General features: G+C 44.7%; 2 protein-coding genes across 5 annotated transcripts in view; both read left to right on the top strand.

The window, feature by feature from the left end:
• LOC139010241 (protein Spindly-like) overlaps positions 1 to 10,032 on the top strand; it is a 50,969-nt gene extending 40,937 nt beyond the window's left edge. For all 4 annotated transcript variants that reach the window (XM_070414441.1, XM_070414437.1, XM_070414438.1 and 1 more), the window contains exons 12-13: positions 4,676 to 4,726; positions 9,784 to 10,032. In XM_070414441.1, the coding sequence (XP_070270542.1) occupies positions 4,676 to 4,726; positions 9,784 to 9,901 (169 nt within the window). In that variant the 3' untranslated portion in view covers positions 9,902 to 10,032. The remainder of the gene's footprint in view (positions 1 to 4,675; positions 4,727 to 9,783) is intronic.
• A 1,588-nt stretch (positions 10,033 to 11,620) lies between these two features.
• LOC139010242 (dedicator of cytokinesis protein 2-like) overlaps positions 11,621 to 18,777 on the top strand; it is a 52,213-nt gene continuing 45,056 nt past the window's right edge. Inside the window, 5 exon segments of the mRNA XM_070414444.1 lie at positions 11,621 to 12,176; positions 12,389 to 12,440; positions 15,747 to 15,787; positions 16,920 to 16,975; positions 17,445 to 17,541. Coding sequence (XP_070270545.1) covers positions 12,413 to 12,440; positions 15,747 to 15,787; positions 16,920 to 16,975; positions 17,445 to 17,541 — 222 coding nt within the window. The 5' untranslated portion in view covers positions 11,621 to 12,176; positions 12,389 to 12,412.

Raw genomic sequence — 18,777 nt, 5'->3', positions numbered from 1 at the left:
CTAAGGTTCTGTACCTTCGCCAGACATGTTTACCTTCATAGTCGTGTGTGTGTGTGTGTGTGTGTGTGTGTGTGTGTGTGTTTAAAAAAACCAGTTTTTGCAACAATTCTATGGGGTAGGTGTTATTTTCCCCAATTTACAGATGGAAATGTAGGCCCTGGGAACAGCACCTGTTGTCTGACCCGTGAGGTCAAACCAAACACCTCTTTATCAAAATTTTAAGCTTGGTTAATTTGCATAAAATATTTCGTCTGGAATTTATTCTCTATTACTTTTGCAACACAAATTGCCTCTGCTGCAGTGTGGGATGGTTGTAACAGCACACAAGCTATTATAGCTCGTGGTTCCAGGGATGAACAAGTCTCAGGTCTGAAGCTCAAGGAAATGGAATCTTACCTCACCTCATTCCTTTGGGTGATCTGAGCTCATCCGAAGAGGAAAAGGGAGAAAACGAAGCAGGGGTCACATAGAAAGGGTTCAAGGCCTGGGTTAACAATTTAAAAGTGTGTGGTTGGGAGCTGGGTGTGGCTGTGGGCTCTCTGGTGTGTGTGCTCAGGAAGGAGCGCCTTTGGGAGTCTCCAGGAAGAGACTCAGTGACAGCAAATCTAATGAGCATACACAACACAGCCTACAACAGAGCTCCCATCCCCTGATTCCTCTGCTCCACAGCCTTGACTGCCGCTCCACCAGCCAAGAATCAACTCTACATTCAAACAGGGAATCAGAGTAGCTGGTGGATGCCAATCCTGAGGGAAACAAACCAGCGTCAGTGCATCAAGCAGGCTTTGGGGAAACCAGAGGCCTAGAGACTTTCCTGGGAGGTCCTGCCTTTGCCCAGAGACCCCTCCCCCCACCCCCCTCAAACCTGGGTGCTAACACCTCCCCCTCCTTTTCAGAGTAGCAGAGTGGAGCCTGTCTGATCTTAGTAACAACCTTCCATTAAGGCAAAGGGGTTCAGCCTGAAAAACACTGATATTCACAAAGAGCAGATGGGCAGGCTGGGTTGCAATTAGGCAGCTGCTGGCTTTTCGCACTCCCTTTTCTTAGAAAGGGGAAGACTCACAGGAAAGAGGGAGGGATTCCTTGTTGGGGAAGGGTCTTTGCACACAAGAAGTTCCTTCCCTGACTCACCCTAGGCCTCGCTCTGGCTCTGAAAGCTTAGAAGGAGTTAAGCTAATGTTAGTAGGAGCAAATGAATGTATTCGATGAAAGGTGGGATTTGTGTGAAAGGGGTTATATTTAGACCCATGTAATTAAAGATCCATTTATGGGTGAGCATCCTTAAACAGACAAATATAAAACTCATGAATACCAGATTCTCTCTGGGTAACTGGCTGGAAGCACACACACTCACATATACATACTCTGAGCCTGCCTCAGTCCATTCAAGGAGAAGGAAATGTCACCATCAGTCTCCACTCAGGTCTGATGAATTTTGAGCCTCATGACTTAGGGCTACAATAAAGAACTTTATATTTTGGACTCCTTTAAAACATGTGTATACTTTTTGTTGTTGACAGTATTACAGATGTTCCCCATTTCTGCTTCCCTTTACTCCCCTCCACCCAGCTTCTGCCCTTCCTAGGCCTTTACCCCACTATTGTCTGTGTCCATGGCTTATGCATACATGTATTTAAGTTCTTTGGTTAATCTCTTCCCATCCTCCTCTTCCCTCTGAGATCTGACAGTCTGTTCCATGCATTCATGTCTCTGGACCTATTTTGTTCGTCAGTTTATTTTGTTCATTAGATTCTACATGAAGTGAGACCATGTGATATTTGTCTTTCTCTGACTGGCTTATTTCACATAGCATAATAATCTCCGGGTCCCTCCATGCTGTGGCAAAGGGTAAGAGTTCCTTCCTTTTTTTTTTTTTTTTTTTTTTTTTTACAGCTGCATAATATTCCATGGTGTAACTATACCACAGCTTTTTTTATCCACTCATCTGCTGATGGGCACCTGGGCTATTTTCAGATCTTAGCTATTGTCAATAACACTGCTATGAACATAAGGTTGCATATATTCTTTCTAATTGGTGTTTTAGGATTCTTAGGATATATTCCTAGAAGTGGAATAAATCAAACGCAGTTACATTTTTAATTTTTTGAGGAAACTCCATACTGTTTTCCATAGTGACTGCGGCAGTCTGAGTTCACACCAGCAGTGTACTAGCAGTGTGCCATTGGTATTTCCTCCACATGCTCACCAGCACTTGTTTGTTGACTTACTGATGGTAGCCATTCTGACAGGTATGAGGTGATAACTCATTGTCGTTTTACTTTGCATCTCTCTGATTAGTGACTTTGAGCATTTTATCATATGTCTCTTGGCCATTTGTATGTTCACTTTGGAGAAGTGTCTATTCAGGTCCTTTGCCCATTTTTATTTTTTTAATCCTCACCTGAGGATATTTTTCCATTGATTTTTAGAGAGAGTGGGAGAGGGGAAAACAGAGATAAATATCCACTTGAGAGAAATACATCGATTAGTTGCTTCCTGCACAAGCCCCAACCAGGGCCTGGGTCTGGGAGGAGCCTGCAACCAAGGTACATGGCCTTGACCGGAATTGAACCTGGGACCCTTTGGTATGCAGGCTGATGCTCCAGCCTGGATTTTAAAATTCGATTGTTTGTCTTCCTTTTGTTGAATTGTATGAGTTTTTAATATATTTTTCAACTTAACCTTTTATCAGATGTATCCTTGGCAAATATATTCTCCCATACAGTGGGTTCCCTTTCCATTTTGAGGATGTTTTCTTTTGCTGTTCAGAAGCTTTTTATTTCATTTATTTTTTTAAAATATATTTTTATTGATTTCAAAGAGAAAGAGAGGGAAAGAGAGATAGAAACATCAATGATGAGAGAGAATCATTGATCAGCTTCCTCTTGCATGCCCCTTACTGGGGGACAAGGCATGTATGTGCTCTTGACCTTGGAATTGGACCCAGGACCCTTCAGTCGACAGGCCAACGCTCTATCCACTGGACCAAACCAGCGAGGGCTGTTCAGAAGCTTTTTAGTTTGATTGAGTCCCATTTATTTATTTATTTTCATTTGTTTCTCTTACTCTAGGTGTATTGGTGAAAACTCTGCTCCATGAGATGTCTGAGATTTTGCTGCCTATGTCTTTTTCTAGGATTTTTGTGGCTTTGTGATTAGCATATAAGTTTCTTATCCATTCTGAGATTATTCTTTTTAAAAAATATATGTTTTATTGATTTTTTTGTACAGAGAGGAAGGGAGAAGGATAGAGAGTTAGAAACATCGATGAGAGAGAAACATTGATCAGCTGCCCATCGATCAGCTGCCCATCGATCAGCTGCCTCCTGCACAGCCCCTACTGGGGATGTGCCAGCAACCAAGGTATATGCCCTTGATGGAATTGAACCTGGGACCCTTTAGTCCTCAGGCCGACGCTCTCTCCACTGAGCCAAACCGGTTAGGGTCCGTGATTATTCTTGTGTATGCTGTAAATTGGTGGTCTAATTTCATTTTTTTTTTGCAAGTACCTGCCCAATTTCCCCAACGCTATTTTTTTAAGAGGCTGTCTTGACTCCATTGTATGTTCTTTCCTCCTTTGTCAATATTAATTGACCACAATGGTGTGGGTCTATTTCTAGGGTCTTTGTTCTGTTCATTTGATCTATATGCCTGTTCTTGTGCTAATACAGGGCTGTTTTGATTACAATGGTTTTGTAATCTAGGTTGATATCTGGTATTTTTATTTCTTTAACTTTGTTCTTCTTTCTAAAGATTACTGTGAATATTTGGAGTATGTTTTGGTTTCATATAAATTTTTAGAATATTTGTTCTAGACCTGTGAAATATGCCATTGGTATTTTTAAAAAATATATTTTTTATTGATTTTAGAGAGGAAGGGAGAGGGAGAGAGGTAGAAACATCAATGATGAGAGAGAATCATTGATTGGCTGACTCCTGCACGTCCCCCACTAGGGATCGAGCCTGCAACCTGGGCATGTGCCCTTGACTAGAATCAAACTTGGGACCCATCAGTCTGCAGGCCGACACGCTATCTCCATTGAGCCAAACCAGCTAGGGCATGCCATTGGTATTTTAATAGGGATTGTGTTGAATTGGTAGGTTGCTTTGGGTAGTATGGACATTTTAATCATATTAACTCTTCCAACTCATGAACAGGGTATATGCTTCCACTTGTTTGTATCTTTCTCTATTTCTTTTTTTTTCAGTGTCATGGTTTAATCACAGGTATTTATTATGTTATTCAAGTTAGTCATGATAAATATATATTGAACACTTTAAATCACCATAGAAATGCATGAACAAAAGATTCTAACAAGTCTGATGCTCAAGGACCTTTCATTCAGCTTGGGAGACAGTATCTAGTATGGTTAAATGTATAACCAATGTATAGTGTGATTAGAGCATTAAACAACACAAGAGAAAACACAGTGGCCATGAAACTGAAGTGAACTTTAAGTGCAATATACACAGTTCATAGGAGAAAAAGGTCACAATTGCTAAAAGTCCTTATGTCATTCATTTACTTACACGAACTCTTTAATTTAAAGGGAGGAAAAAAAGTGCTCGTTTCTTAAATATTTTCAATTCTTTCAGACTTTCTATACATTTTTTTACACTTGATCTCATTTCCCATGCACAGCTATATGAATTCAATGCTATTATTTCCATTTTAGAGACAAAGAACGGGAAGCAAGAGTTAATCATTTACCTGCAGAGAGAGGACTGTAAGTAAGTGGTGAGATTGGATTCAAACTCAAGTCTGTCTGTCTCAAACCCTGCTTTTATACCAGACCACACCCCTCCCGGAAAACTTTTGGTGAGCGTAAAACTAGGTACTAAGCATATAATTATGAGAATAGTCCATGGGTTTGCAGGTTAGACATGAATATACATGCTGCCTGATTAGTATCAAATTGAGGTGCTCTTCTAAGCAAATGGTATATCCTATTTCCTTTTCCACAGAACCTGAAGGATTTCGATGCCTTATTTATTTATTTATTTATTTATTTAAAATGTGTTTTTATGGATTTTAAAGAGGGAGAGAGAGAAACAATGATGAAAGAGAATCAGCGATTGTCTGCTTCCTCCATGCTCCATATTGGGGATCAAGCCCACAACCCAGACATGTGCCCTGACCTGTAATGGAACTGAGCCACACCAGTGGGGCATTGATGCCATTTTTAAGTATAAGGGACTCAAACAATTTACAGAACTAGTAACTGATGCAAAGATGTTCCCATTTGAAGACCTTTGTCATGAGCCCCTCTACATACCCCACACCTGCCTATTTAAATTGTGCTCATAGGAGTGACTAAAAAAATGAGTATTTCCATTTGTCTGGATTTATCCTTTAAAGTGTGAAGAGAAAGATGTATTTCCTTGGCATGTGTGGTATAATATGCTTTGCACTCAGAGGTTCCTCAATAAAATTTGATGTTGGCTGAATAGGTGGTGGTGATGGTACCCAGAGTTGTTTTCTTTCAAGTCAAGACCATGGGCTTTTGGCCAATTGTCAATGTAAGAAACGTTCAATCCTGTGAAGAATTTTTGTGGGTTTATTCGAGCCAAACTGTCAACAAATGCTGGGGAACAGAATCTCAATGTATTGTGATAATTCTCCAGAGAACAGCAGTTTTGCATCTTATTTTATACATTACAATCAACTGAGGAGATGCTGGTGGGTTACATGAAATCCATTGGTGATAGATTAGGAAGGTGGTAGAAAGCAAAGCAGGGAAACTTCTCAGATTGAATAAAAAGTAAAATGATAGTCACAGACTTCTTTGACTTAGGTGGGTGCAGGCTAGTTAACAGTCAACAATTACCTATAGCAATGAGGGGATTTGTGGTCTCCACAGAGTGATGCCTGAGCTTTGAGGGGTCCTGAAAAAGAAAACTTATTTTGACATTGCAAGAATATGTTATCAAAGATGCAGAAAGATAATGGATCAGCTCAGGTAAGGTAAAGATTGACCTTTTTCAGGGAAGATGCTGGCCTAGGACAGTGGTCGGCAAACTGCGGCTCGCGAGCCACATGCGGCTCTTTGGCCCCTTGAGTGTGGCTCTTCCACAAAATACCACGTGTGGGCATGCGTACAGTGTGATTGAAACTTCGTGGCCCATGTGCAGAAGTCAGTTTTCGGCCTGAGTGAGTCTGTTTTGAAGAAGTACTGTTGATATTTGGCTCTGTTGACTAATGAGTTTGCCGACCACTGGCCTAGGACATGACTACTCACAATAAGCTGCTGTTGGTTTAAAAAGTTTTAATTTCAGACCATACTTTGTGGTTACTTTAGGTCTCTGAGTTTGCAAGGCCACCATGCAGGCTTCCCCTGAACTAGCCAAGTTAGCACGTGGCCCCCTTTCATCCACACGATCAAAAAGAAAACAAACGTGTTCTGTCAAACGCTAGAGAAAGCCCTGCAGTCAGTAAAAAAAGCCACTTAGTTTTCACTGGCCAGTGGTACTAAGTAGTTAGAGCGTAGGCCCATGCACCAAAGGGTCTTGGGTGTGATTCCTGGCCAAGGGCACATATCTGGGTGGCAGGTGTCATCCCTGGCTCCAGGGGCATGTGCGGGAGGCAGCCAATTGATGTGTCTTCTTACATGGATGTTTACCTGTCTGTCTGTCTCTCCCTCCCTCCCTTCTACTCTTTCTGAAAATCCATGGGAAAAATATCCTCGGGTGAGGATTAACAAAAACTAAACATTTTAAAAAATCCACTTAATTTGAAATGCCAAACATTTTTCTTATAGCACCCTAGTCTCTGTTTAGGATGCTAAGACCAGAGAAATTTAGCGGTTCAACTGTTTTCTGTCATATTATAATGTTTAATACTCTATTGTCAGGTGGTGAATCAGAGGGTAGGAGTTTACAAATCAGTCCCTAGGGTCTTTGCATTTCATCTTTCCAGGCAACCTGGAGTGATAGGCCTCCCTTAAGAAAACTAGTTCAAAAGCTAAGAAAACTTTGGCACAAAGAGAGAAAATATGAGCTAGGGCACTCAGCGGCTAATGACTAGAATGGCCCCACGTCATTCATATAGTTCATGTATGAGGAGACAAGAAGAAATCCTAAGTCCTCAGGCTGGATGTGGGCAACCTCTCCTGTGGCTCCATGCGAGGTATCCATCTAACCAGAACCTTGGCTGAGGTCGAGGAAGCACCCCGTAATGAGCTGGTGTGGGCTCATGGACACATGCAGGACTGGCCCTGGAAAGAACGCAACCTTGCATGGCCTCTGAGCAGCAAGAAGGGGCCCTGCTACCTGCTGAGGAAGAAGAGATTTTGGAGGCAAATCAGGAAAAGAAAATCCCAGGAGATATGATGAACAGAAAAGAGCATCAGGTCTGAAGGAGCAGTTCCTAGGACTTGTCCGGACCCATTGAAAAGTTCAGGACGCTCAGTCCTCATTCAGGAAGAGCCAGGCACACTAAAGCAAAAAATCCTTCTTACTCCTGAGAACAAGAAGTAAAATTACTTATTGCCTACCTCCCTCCAAAACTAAGCAAATTTCAAGGAGAAAAAAACATAAGAAAGCTATATGCTCATTTGGGCACAATCACAAGCAGATAACTGATGTAGCATATTGAAAAAGATGATAGCTTGTTTGTTGTTTTTTAAAGCTTAGCTTTTGATTTGACAGTTTTACGTTAAATGTCTTATCTTTGCGTATGCATTTACCTTGCAGAAAGGGATCATTATGATAAGAAAACGAATTGGTATTATTAACTACTAATACCACTTTTTATAAATGGATACAATTAACTCATAGAGTGGCAGCTTTTTTTTTTTTAATATATATATATATTTTATTGATCTTTCACAGAGAGGAAGGGAGAGAGACAGATAGCTAGAAACATCGATGGGAGAGAAACATCGACCAGCCGCCTCCTGCACATCTCCCACGGGGGATGTGCCCGCAACCCAGGTACATGCCCCCGACCGGAACCGAACCCGGGACCCTTCAGTCCGCAGGCCGACGCTCTATCCACTGAGCCAAACCGGCTTTGGCTAGAGTGGCAGCTTTTGCTGAAATTCTTCCTTCTCCTTTTTGAGCTTATTCTTATCTCTGACTGGAACTTGTGAACAGCTGTCTAGAATTGATGAGATGACCCCATTTGGGTCCCAATCAGCTCAGCAGGAGAGATTGTCATGCTTAGGAGCTGAGTGTCACTGATGTAGTAAAAGTAACAAACTAAAGTGCAGTCGAGGGAAAAACTCACAGGCTAATCCCTCTAAAGATTCCCTTTACACAGAGCTGAGACTTTAGGAGAGAAATGTTAAAGTAATTACTAGAATAATAACTTATACATGTGGTTAAAACACTCAGTGTACTGAAAGTAGGGAGCTTTCTTCGAAGATTAGTTTGAAACGTAATGTGCCAGAGGCTCCCCCTGAGTGTCCCCAAGCCTGTCTGTTCCCTCTCTGCCCCCATAAAGGGTAGAATTTGCCCCAACATATTACCTCACCCTTTGTAGCCATGCAGAATGTCTTCCATCCAGAGGTTTCAGTGTTTCCACAAATGTAAATTAACAAGCCTCAGCATCACTTCTGTCCACAGAGATGGTTCATTTAAGTACCACAGAAATTCACCTAAATGGCCCTCTCAGGGTCACCTGACAAGTCCTTTGTGTCATCTGGTATTGGATATTCAAAGTGCAAAACTACTTGCAGCCTCATTACGGTTCCAAATTTATTGCATCCTTAGCAAGTACCACTGGAAGGATAAATCATCTTTCATCCTGATCAAGGCTCCTACCACTTGGCCTTCCTCAGTCTCACTGAGCGACCACATTCCTTGGAAGCCAGACTTCAGCCCTCCTCTTTCTTATCTTATCTTCCCCCAAACCTAAGTGAGGACAGAACATGATGGTTTTTTAAGATGTTTTAGGAATCACTTTGATTAAATAAATAGTTGGCCATATATATTTTTATTCCCCAAACTCATTATTAATCCAGTGAACAAATATTGATTAAAAACTTACTGTGTTTCCTGCCACTCATGTGCTAGACACAGGGAACACTTCAGTCATGCTCCTCCCTTCATGGGAAGGACAGACAGTAAACAAGAATCAGCCACACTGTGGTCAGTGCTATGAAGATGACAAACGTGATGGGCTGGGTGAGGCAGGTAGGAATGGATGGACTGGGGAAGCTCACTAAGCAGGTGATATTTGAACTGAGACCTGGAGCATGAGAGTAAGTCAGACTTTCCTTCCTTCCTTCCTTCCTTCCTTCTTCCTTCCTTCCTTCCTTCCTCCCTTCTTCCCTCCCTCCCTCCCTCCCTCCCTCCCTCCCTCCCTCCCTCCCTCACTCCCTCCCTTCGTCCCTTCCTCCCTTACTTCCTTCCTTCTTTCCTTCCTTCCTTCCCTTCAGATTTTCATTTCTAATAAAGTATACATCAATCTTTAATATTCCGCATTATAAAAAAGCTCTTTTGTAGTCATTTTATTTTTCCCCAGAGTATAAGGATCATGGGACCAAAAAGAGAGAAAACCACTGTGGTCCATCCCCAACCATGATGAGTCCATTTCTTGCTCTGACCTCATAAGGCGCCATTGTGATGCGATTCCAAGCCAATCCTATATAAGGTTCGGGCTGAGTCCAGGAAGCTGTTGGGTTGTAGTGGTTGGTTGGATTGGTTGTTAGTAGTGGATTGTCGGATTGATTGGTTTTTTCTTTTTACCTCTTCCTTCTCCTTCTCATTTTCCTCTTCCTCCTCCTCCTCCTCTTCCTCTTCCTCCTCCTCCTGCTCCCCTCCTACCACTTATCCCCTTCAGGGGAACATTTCAATCACCATGTGTGATTTTTTTGAGGACACATCGGCCAGAGTGGAGTGGCTGTGTGGGAACTATGCCATCCTCGATGACATCGGGAGGGGCTCCTTTGGAGAAGTGAGACTGGCCCGCCACCTCCTAACCAACATGAAGGTGGCTGTGAAAATAGTCAACTGTGAAGATCCCGCAGACGTGGCCGAAGAGATTTATTGTATGAAAGAACTAAACCACCCGAACATTGTAAAATTGTTCGAGGTGGTCAACAGTGACCACCAGGTATACCTATTTATGGAATATGCCTATTCCGGAACTTTATACCAACACCTAAAGAGGTGGGGTCCTTTATCGGAGGAGGCAGCACGAGCCCCATTCCAGCAGCTGCTGTCGGCTGTGTACTATTGTCACCAGAAACATATCGTCCACCGGGACATAAAACCGGAAAACATCCTGCTGGATATGGGGCTGAACATAAAGCTGGCTGACTTCGGGCTTAGTGGCATGTTTAAGGATGAAAAACTCACCAGGTTCTGTGGCACTCCCAACTATAAGGCCCCAGAATTGTTCAGGCTAGAGCCTTATGAAGGCCCGAAGGTAGATGTGTGGAGTATGGGGGTCGTGCTCTATAACATGCTGACTGGAGTCCGTCCATTTGTGGGCAAAACCGTAGAAGAACTCAGGGAGCACATCTTGAGCGGGGACTTTTCTATTCCATCTTTTCTATCTGTACCGTGCCACACACTGTTAAAGACCATGATTGACATCGACCCCGGCCGAAGACCCACCCTTGGAGTAATAATGCGAGACGTCTGGGTCAATACGGGGGAGGCGGAGGAAATGACGCCCTACATCGAACCATCCTGTACTCACTTAGACCCCCAGGTAATTCAAATAATGAGGACACTGGGGTATGAACAGGAGGAAATAGAATCATCCCTGATGGAGAGGAAATTTAATGACATCATGGGCACTTATCGCATCTTAAATATGAAACTTACCATCGGTGGCCGAACAATAAAAGTAAGTCCCATATCCTCCTCTGACTCCAACAGAACCCTCCGTACAACCCAGGGGACTTGGGGATCCTGGAAGAAAAGCAGAGAACCTCAGAATCCCCCACCGAGCCCAGAGTTCAATGTGTCCACCACCACACCACCAGGGGCCCTGGATTGGAGTACTGCCACCCCTCCCATTAGAGTGGAGGTGAAGAGGATCGTCGTCCAGAAAGACAGTGCGCACTTGGAGAACATCTGCAAGGCTGGCCATGCGCGCTTGGAGAACATCAGCCAGCCTGCCAGTGCGCACTTGGAGAACATCAGCCAGCCTGCCAGTGCGCACTTGGAGAACATCAGCCAGCCTGCCAGTGCGCACTTGGAGAACACCAGCCAGGCTGCCAGTGCGCACTTGGAGAACACCAGCCAGCCTGCCAGTGCGCACTTGGAGAACACCAGCCAGGCTGCCAGTGCGCACTTGGAGAACACCAGCCAGGCTGCCAGTGCGCACTTGGAGAACACCAGCCAGCCTGCCAGTGCGCACTTGGAGAACACCAGCCAGGCTGCCAGTGCGCACTTGGAGAACACCAGCCAGGCTGCCAGTGCGCACTTGGAGAACACCAGCCAGCCTGCCAGTGCGCACTTGGAGAACACCAGCCAGGCTGCCAGTGCGCACTTGGAGAACACCAGCCAGGCTGCCAGTGCGCACTTGGAGAACACCAGCCAGGCTGCCAGTGCGCACTTGGAGAACACCAGCCAGCCTGCCAGTGCGCACTTGGAAAAGAAGAGTCAGCCTGGCAGCGAACACTTGGAGAGTACTAGCCAGCTAGACACCAGGGACTTAAGGAATGAGAAACTGACGCCAGCTCTCCAAGGTGACAATAAGGTTTCCCCTGTAACCCAGAGCAGCAGCAGCCCCAGAAGCTCTAGTGGAGGCACAGAGGTGAGAACCACTACCAATGGCCAAGGTGGGCCATCTTGTGAGGACAACCTGCAGTCTTCATCGGATCATACCCAGCGCCGAAAAGGGATGGCAAGAAGGGTTTTAGGTTTTCTGAAAAGATTCCTGTGTTGCACAGGAGAAAATAAAAAAACACGTGTGAAAATCACACGGGTGGTACCTAAATAATGTTCAAGCGTGAAGTGTCGGTGGCCACACTTCACCCAGCCACCATGAGGACAAGAGAGTTCACTTGGCCAGAGAGTAAGGAGAAGACAGGGAACTCATCAAAACAATGAGCGGGACAGTTCACCACCACTCACTCGGCCAGATGCAAGGAGAGGTCAGTTAACCGCAGCCCACTCAGTCAAACGCAAAGCAACCTCAGTACTTGATTTCTGGATAAGAAAAGAATTCAGAGCCAAGACCCAAACTCGCTAGAGAAAATTTATTTGAGCAAACAAAGAGTAAGTACACTCGAAGAGAAATTTCAAGCTGGGGGTGGGGGGTGGATGAGGTGGGGAGAGAGGGAGAAGGGGCTAGGATTCCTTTTTAAACCCTGGGAGGGGAATTAACTGCTTTCTTCTTCAAACTGACCTATCAGGGGCTGTTCTGTTTCTGTTCCTGCATAGAAGTTAGCCTCCAGCCCCCCCCCCCCCCGCCCCCTTGTTCTCTACAGGTGGGGGTCTACCACATCTATCACATGACAACCACACGCTGGAGGAGAAAAGGTCAGGAGAATCCCACCTGCATAACCAGAGGCATTCTAGGGGGGAGAGAAATCCCAAGGGCAAGGTTTTGAAGTGGATATTTCCAATATCTGCTCTACCAGTTCCTTTTCATCACTAGGTGTCCAGGGTGTTCTGCCCTGGTGACCTTCTGTAGCTGGCCCGTCGTCCTTGCTCTGCTCATGTCTGTCTAACTGCCTACAACTGAGGCTTAGGTGACAACCAGACATCATGCTGCCGGGAGGTGACAGAGAGAGGACTGGATCTCTAGGCTGTGATTCCTTTTTGGTGTGCTGGGATATTTTTAATCTCTCCTCCCTCTCCCCACCACCTGCAACTCCTAGGTGACTAGAGAATTTAGGTACATTTCATTTTGGTATTTGGGATGTGGGAAGAGCGGACAATGGGTGTATTTTGGCACTTCACAATTGTCCAGAAGAATGGTTAAAAAAATCCCTTTTCTCATCTCCCCCCGCAATGCACTTTGTGAGTGTTCCATTTAAGAAAAGAAGTGCAATGACATGGGAAGGATTAGCACAAAACCCCTTGCTATTATTTAACTGGAAAGAACGATGAGCCTCGGGCAAGTCCTGGGGTAGGATTAAGTGCTGTGTTACACTGAGCCTGCTTTGACTCAAAGCTCCAAGTCTGTTGTCAAGGATTTGGCTGTGCGTGTGCCTACTATTGGTATCTGCCTATTCAGGTCTTGGAGTACAGCTGGGTAAAGGTGACAGCTGACCAGATTAGGCAGCTGACTTCAGAAGGTCACAGAGGTCAGTGATCCAGCAGGGTGGGGATGTCAGCGCTGAAGTAGTTGACGCATTCTCGTCACCTAGCATGGGGAGATGGTATAAGCCCTTCTCGCCAAGTGTCATTGGGATTTATTTCTGAAAGCACCTAGCTCCACGTACATGGTTGGTGGACAATCAGTGTTGGTTGAACTTGCATAGGGGAGCCAGAGTGTGTATCTGGGGGGTAAAAGTCAATAGACTCCTTGCTCAGGAGTGAGCCGAAGTTCTGAGAATCAGGAAACCTACAAGTGTGCACAAGGAACTGAGTCTCAAGGGTCAGAGCAGGCAAAGTCCCTGGAATGGAGCCCCTGTGACAGAGATGCAGATGTGGGCATGAGCTTTGGGCAGGGTCTATTTGTCCCTTGATTGTTTTCCTGCTTTCTGGTGGATTTTGGTGGCCTTGGCCATCAAGTGGATTCAGGTCATTGCAACCAAGTGACCCTTATCTGTATTTGTACTCAAAGAGACAGTTATCTGTATTTATGCTCATCTCACAGGGGACGTTGTGGCAGAACAGCTGGGAGGGCTGGATTTGAAGCCCTGCAGACATGCCCTTGAACCCTGATTGTGGAGATTTGGCCCAGTACATCAATTGACTTGAATCTCTACTTCTTTACCTATAGAATGGGAATGTTAATAGTTAGCCCACAGTACTGAAATAAGAAAATGCACGTACAACACTTAGCATACAGCTTTCCATGAATTAAACCATCAATAAATGGTAGCAAGTGATATTACAGAAATGCTCTCACACGAAGTTGGTGGGATGGGGAAGAACTGTTATTGTGCAATGCTTTGGAGTGTCATCTCTAGAGTCAGATACTTGGGTTGAAATCTTAGTTGCGTCACTCACCAGCTGTGTGACCATGAGCAAGTTGCTTAGTCTCTCCGTGCCTCTCTATTTTCACTTGTAGAATTGAGGCAGTAATTGTACTGACTTTCTAGGATTGTTGTGAAGATTAATTTATAATTCAAAACAAAACAAAACTAAAAGCTTGACCATAGTTGCTTGCACACAGCAAGCACTCAGAAGGGATAAGCTCTGTCATTAATGGCTAATTATTCCCAATAATGATGGAGAAATTAAAGAGGAGCATGAAAATAGAATGTCATGCTGTGTGGTGTGGTAAGGTTTTCACCGCTGGAAGTATTCAGCTGGAAAGTAGCTTAGTGGGCTGTGGTTTTGGGGATTCGGGTGCTGGGAGGATGAAGATCTTAGGCAACCACTATTCTCCTTCCTACATTAAACAGGAAGCACGGTATGATGGCTGCTTATGTTCAAATCCTGACACTGTCACTAGCTGTGTGACCCTGGGCAAGTTAGTTTACTTCTCTGTGCCTCAGGTAGACCACTCTCCTGCAAAATGGGGTGATTATTACAGTTCCTATCTCCTATGGTTGTTCTGAAGATTAAAAGGCTTCATATTCAAAGAGTGCTTAGAATGGTACTTAATTCCAAACCTGAGAATCTTTCTCTCCAACCTCTATTCCTTTTTTTCTGCTTTCCTTTTATCCTTTTTCTCTCTTTCTTCCTCTCAAAATAGGAGCCACTGTGGGTCCCAGTGGCTTTGGAAGTTTCTTTAAGCCCTGCCCCTCAAGCTGTGTCATGACGGGAGGGGTGACTTTGCATTGTAAGTTGTTTGTTCTGGGACCTGCTCTTCAGTCTGTGGAGAACATATTTCAGCCACAATCTGTCAGCCTGGGAATGAGCGTTTGCTAATGAGGCTCCCGACAGACAGGTTACATTTACGGGGATGACAAACGCCACTACTTGGCTGTGCTTGACTCATTTCAAAGGCCAGTGGGCTCATCACAGTCATCAGTACTTGCTACACCGAGGTTCATTTTGTCTGAGGCCTGGGTGCAACTTGGATTTGTGTTGATTGTATCATTTGATATTCCTGCAAAAAGAAGAATCTTTTAAAGATCTTTTTACCCATCTCTGAACTTGCCTGTTTTGTAATGACTAACTTTTGCAGATCACAGTTAGATGTCATTTGCTGCTGTTAGAACTGGGATATTATTTTAGGATGTTTGCCAAACTCCCTTAGCCTTTCCATGTCCTTGAGGCCGAGGCTGAAACATGCACATGGACACGGCACCCAGCAGGTGATGGAGATAAGGGAGGGGCTGGGTGGCTGCCAGTGAGCTGGAGGCACCTGCTCTGTCTCAGGGACCAGCTGCTCCTCCCCACCAGCCAGCTGTGGCCATGGGAGGGCGCTGGCCATCTCTGCTGGAACCTCCTGTTTTTTTCAAAAGGAGGAAGAGACTTGCTTTTATGTGAAATTCCTGTATTTGTAGATGTTTTTTGGAGATCTTGGCAACGAACAGCTGGTTGAAGCCCAGGGGCTTCCCGACTTGATTTGTATCTAAGGTCCAAAGCAGTTTGCAGGAGTTTCTTTGCTAGTTAAAAACAAACACACACACACACACACACACACACACACACCAACAAAAATACCAGCAATAGACCTGTGAGAATAGATGAGAGACCTGTTTCTTTGTTTTCTCTTTGCAGACTGGTATAGGGGATACCTCCTAAAGCACAAAATGTTACAGGTAGGATGAATTTGTTCTGATTTGGGACAATACTGGGTATCTTTACCTGCCATTCCTTAGCAAACAGGTTCCACCCCTCCCTCCTTGTGTCCTGTGCTTTCCCACCTCTACAACTTGGTACTCAGGAGCCTCAACTTCCCCTTTCACTCATTCTTCAAGGCCAACCTGCAGAGCCCTCTCCTCCCTGAAACTTTTCCCAATATGCCAGTCATATCTGATTTCTCCCTTCCTTGATCCCCATGGTACTGTGCATTTTTTATTTGAAATTGATCTACTGCTTTCCTGTAGAGTGCTTCGGGCATTCATAATTTCCTCACCTCTGTATCGCTATGACAGGGAAGAGACAGGGCTGGCGAGTTTCCTTGTTCCAGCCTCACATTACACCGTATTCGTCTCCACGAGAGCAGGTGCCTGCTTTGCTCCTCTGCACACCTCGCACAGTGTCTAGTGCAGTGGCAGATGCCCCTCCTGTGCCTATTGGTTGAATTTAGGAAGGAATTTCCGAGTAATTGACAAACTGTTAGTATTAATTGAGCCAAGCTTTTGGAGGAAGGAAATAACAATAGATGCTTCTTCCTTCCTCCCTGACAGTGGTGTGTTGGGAGGCATGAGCCTACTTTGCTCTCTAAAGAGCAATCAAATAAAACCAGGGAGAAAAGGACCTCAAATCAAACGAGTCCACTTGCAGCCAGGGAGACGCTTGCTCAGGACCTGACCTTCCAACTGCTCATGACTGTGCAGGGGGACTGGGCACAGAGGGGCCAGGCAGAGTGTCTTGTCTCTCTTAGAGTGAGTCCTTCAAGCACCCCTCTCTTGCCCATGTGATAACGTTGAGCGTCCATGTGTCACCTGGGGCTGGAGCATCCTTTGAAATCTAGCGCTACTGTGGGATCTAGAAGAACTGATGGAGAACTGGAGGAGACCTGGACCTAAATGGGTGGATTTAGAATCCAGCCCTTGCTCTGTGGATGCTGGGGTTATTCCTTTAAAGTTTGAGAGTTTTTCCAGTAGTGGCTTTTGTAAAAGCCATGAGGACCTGGGGTCAGTTATTTCTGTGGGGATGTGTCATTCTATTGTACTTGATGTTTCGTTATGTATATTAAGCTATGTTATCTTATCTTATTTCCAACAGGGCATTTTTCCGAAGTCCTTTATCCACATCAAGGAAGTGACCATTGAAAAAAGAAGGTACTTGCCATTCTTCACTAGGCTTGGCCTTCGGTGGCTTATGGGGTGTCTCTGTCCTGTCTTCTTTGAAAGCATGACTTGGTGGATGTGATCCGTCTTTTTCGTGCCTGTGTTTATTTGTGTGGCTCCTTTCCCTCATCTAATCCAAATTGATTCCTGCTCAGGTCTGATTCTGAGTGGGTATCAGTAAGTTTGGAGAATCAGACTTTTCATTGGCAACTGCCTTTGTACTGTACTAATTAAATTAACCGTGAATAATGAGCTTGAAGGGCCCACCCCAGTGAAGGAGGACATTAAAAGAGAAGCCTCTTGCATTGGCATAATGTAATTGGTGTGGCTGTTGGAGGGGACAGCAAATTCACAGCAAGGACCCTCTCAGCAACTGCAGCTTCATGCAAATTGGCCAGCATTTTGTCTTGTTAGCACCTGGGTCCCAATTTCACACCGCTTTCTCTCCTGCCTTCAATAGAAATATTGAGAACATCATTCCTGCAGAAATTCCTCTGGCACAAGAAGTGACAACGACGCTTTGGGAATGGGGCAGCATCTGGAAACAGCTGTACGTGGTGAGACTCCAAGCCCCGTCCCCAGGGATGGGCGCTCCTTGCAGTCCTTGTTTGGTTGAAATGTGGAATTTAGCCTTGAACAGGGCAAGGGGGCTTTACTGATATAGTAGGACACAGTGTACGAGGACATCAAGGCCCAGAGGGGTTCGGTGACTTTCTCAAGGCCACACAGCCAGTTAGTGATGGAGTCATAATAAATGGGGGTCTGGCGTGATCCTTTTATAAACGAATGCAAACATTTTCAAACTTGAGTGTCTTAAAGAATCACCTTGAGAGCTCTTACAATCTAAAGCCTACTTCAATGGGGCTCTGCCATTTTAATAAACTCAGGGGATTTTGATTTCCTGGTCTGCTTACAACACCTTCAGAAACACTGTTCTCGTATGTTAATTAACTAATGGCTGCTGTCCTCAGATCTATGAGGAAACTCTGACCCTGGAAAAACAAAGAGCGCATTTTGCATCTGTTTTCCCTGTACTGAATCGAATCTAATTTGAAGTCCTCCTTTGATGTTTCTGAAGTTCTAATGAAAGCAATTAGCTAAGAAAACCATTCAGCTGCGAGTGAAAATGTCAACCACGGCTCCCCGCATATTTGTTACAGCACCTGCACAGCTGCTGCCGTACACACATGGTTTGCAGACTTACTTTTACAGTCATAAATGTTGACTCCCACGTGGATATTTCATAATTTATGGTCATCGATACCTCCAGTTCCGTAAGTTCCCCGACAGTTGTTAGGAAAGTATGGGGGACCCACAGTAGACTTGAGGCTCACGTGGATCATTATTCATCTCCACTACCCTTTTGAAAACATCTCATACACATGCACCAGGGATGCTTCGTGTTTCCCCTGGAGAAATCCTTGACAGCAAGTCCATCGTGCCCTTGACCCTAGTAAACAGCTCCTTAAACTTCCAATATTCCAGTATCGCCTTCGTGAGTCTTGCCTTATTTCCACACCATCTATGTAACATGTACTTAATACCTAAACTGGCTCCCTTTTTAGTAAACTGAAATGATTCGCATAAGGAACTGTATAGCAAACTATTTCATTCTAGCATTTTCTGATTCCCCGACACCAATTGGATGCCCTACGATTCAATTCAATTTAACACTGACTACCCAGAGTTAGTGTCAGACGCCATAGATTTAAGGGCTCAACCCTGCAAGATTTGTCACTTCAGATGCCAGTCACAAGTCCTGCGTCCCCATTCGGGGGTTCTCATGATTCCTC

Source organism: Myotis yumanensis, unplaced genomic scaffold (assembly GCF_028538775.1).
Source record: "Myotis yumanensis isolate MYYU_CA2020_CCGP unplaced genomic scaffold, mMyoYum1.0.hap1 SCAF_5, whole genome shotgun sequence".
Classification (NCBI taxonomy): domain Eukaryota; kingdom Metazoa; phylum Chordata; class Mammalia; order Chiroptera; family Vespertilionidae; genus Myotis; species Myotis yumanensis.
Note: the sequence above shows the minus strand (reverse complement) of the source record. Positions and strands in the feature narration are given on the sequence as shown.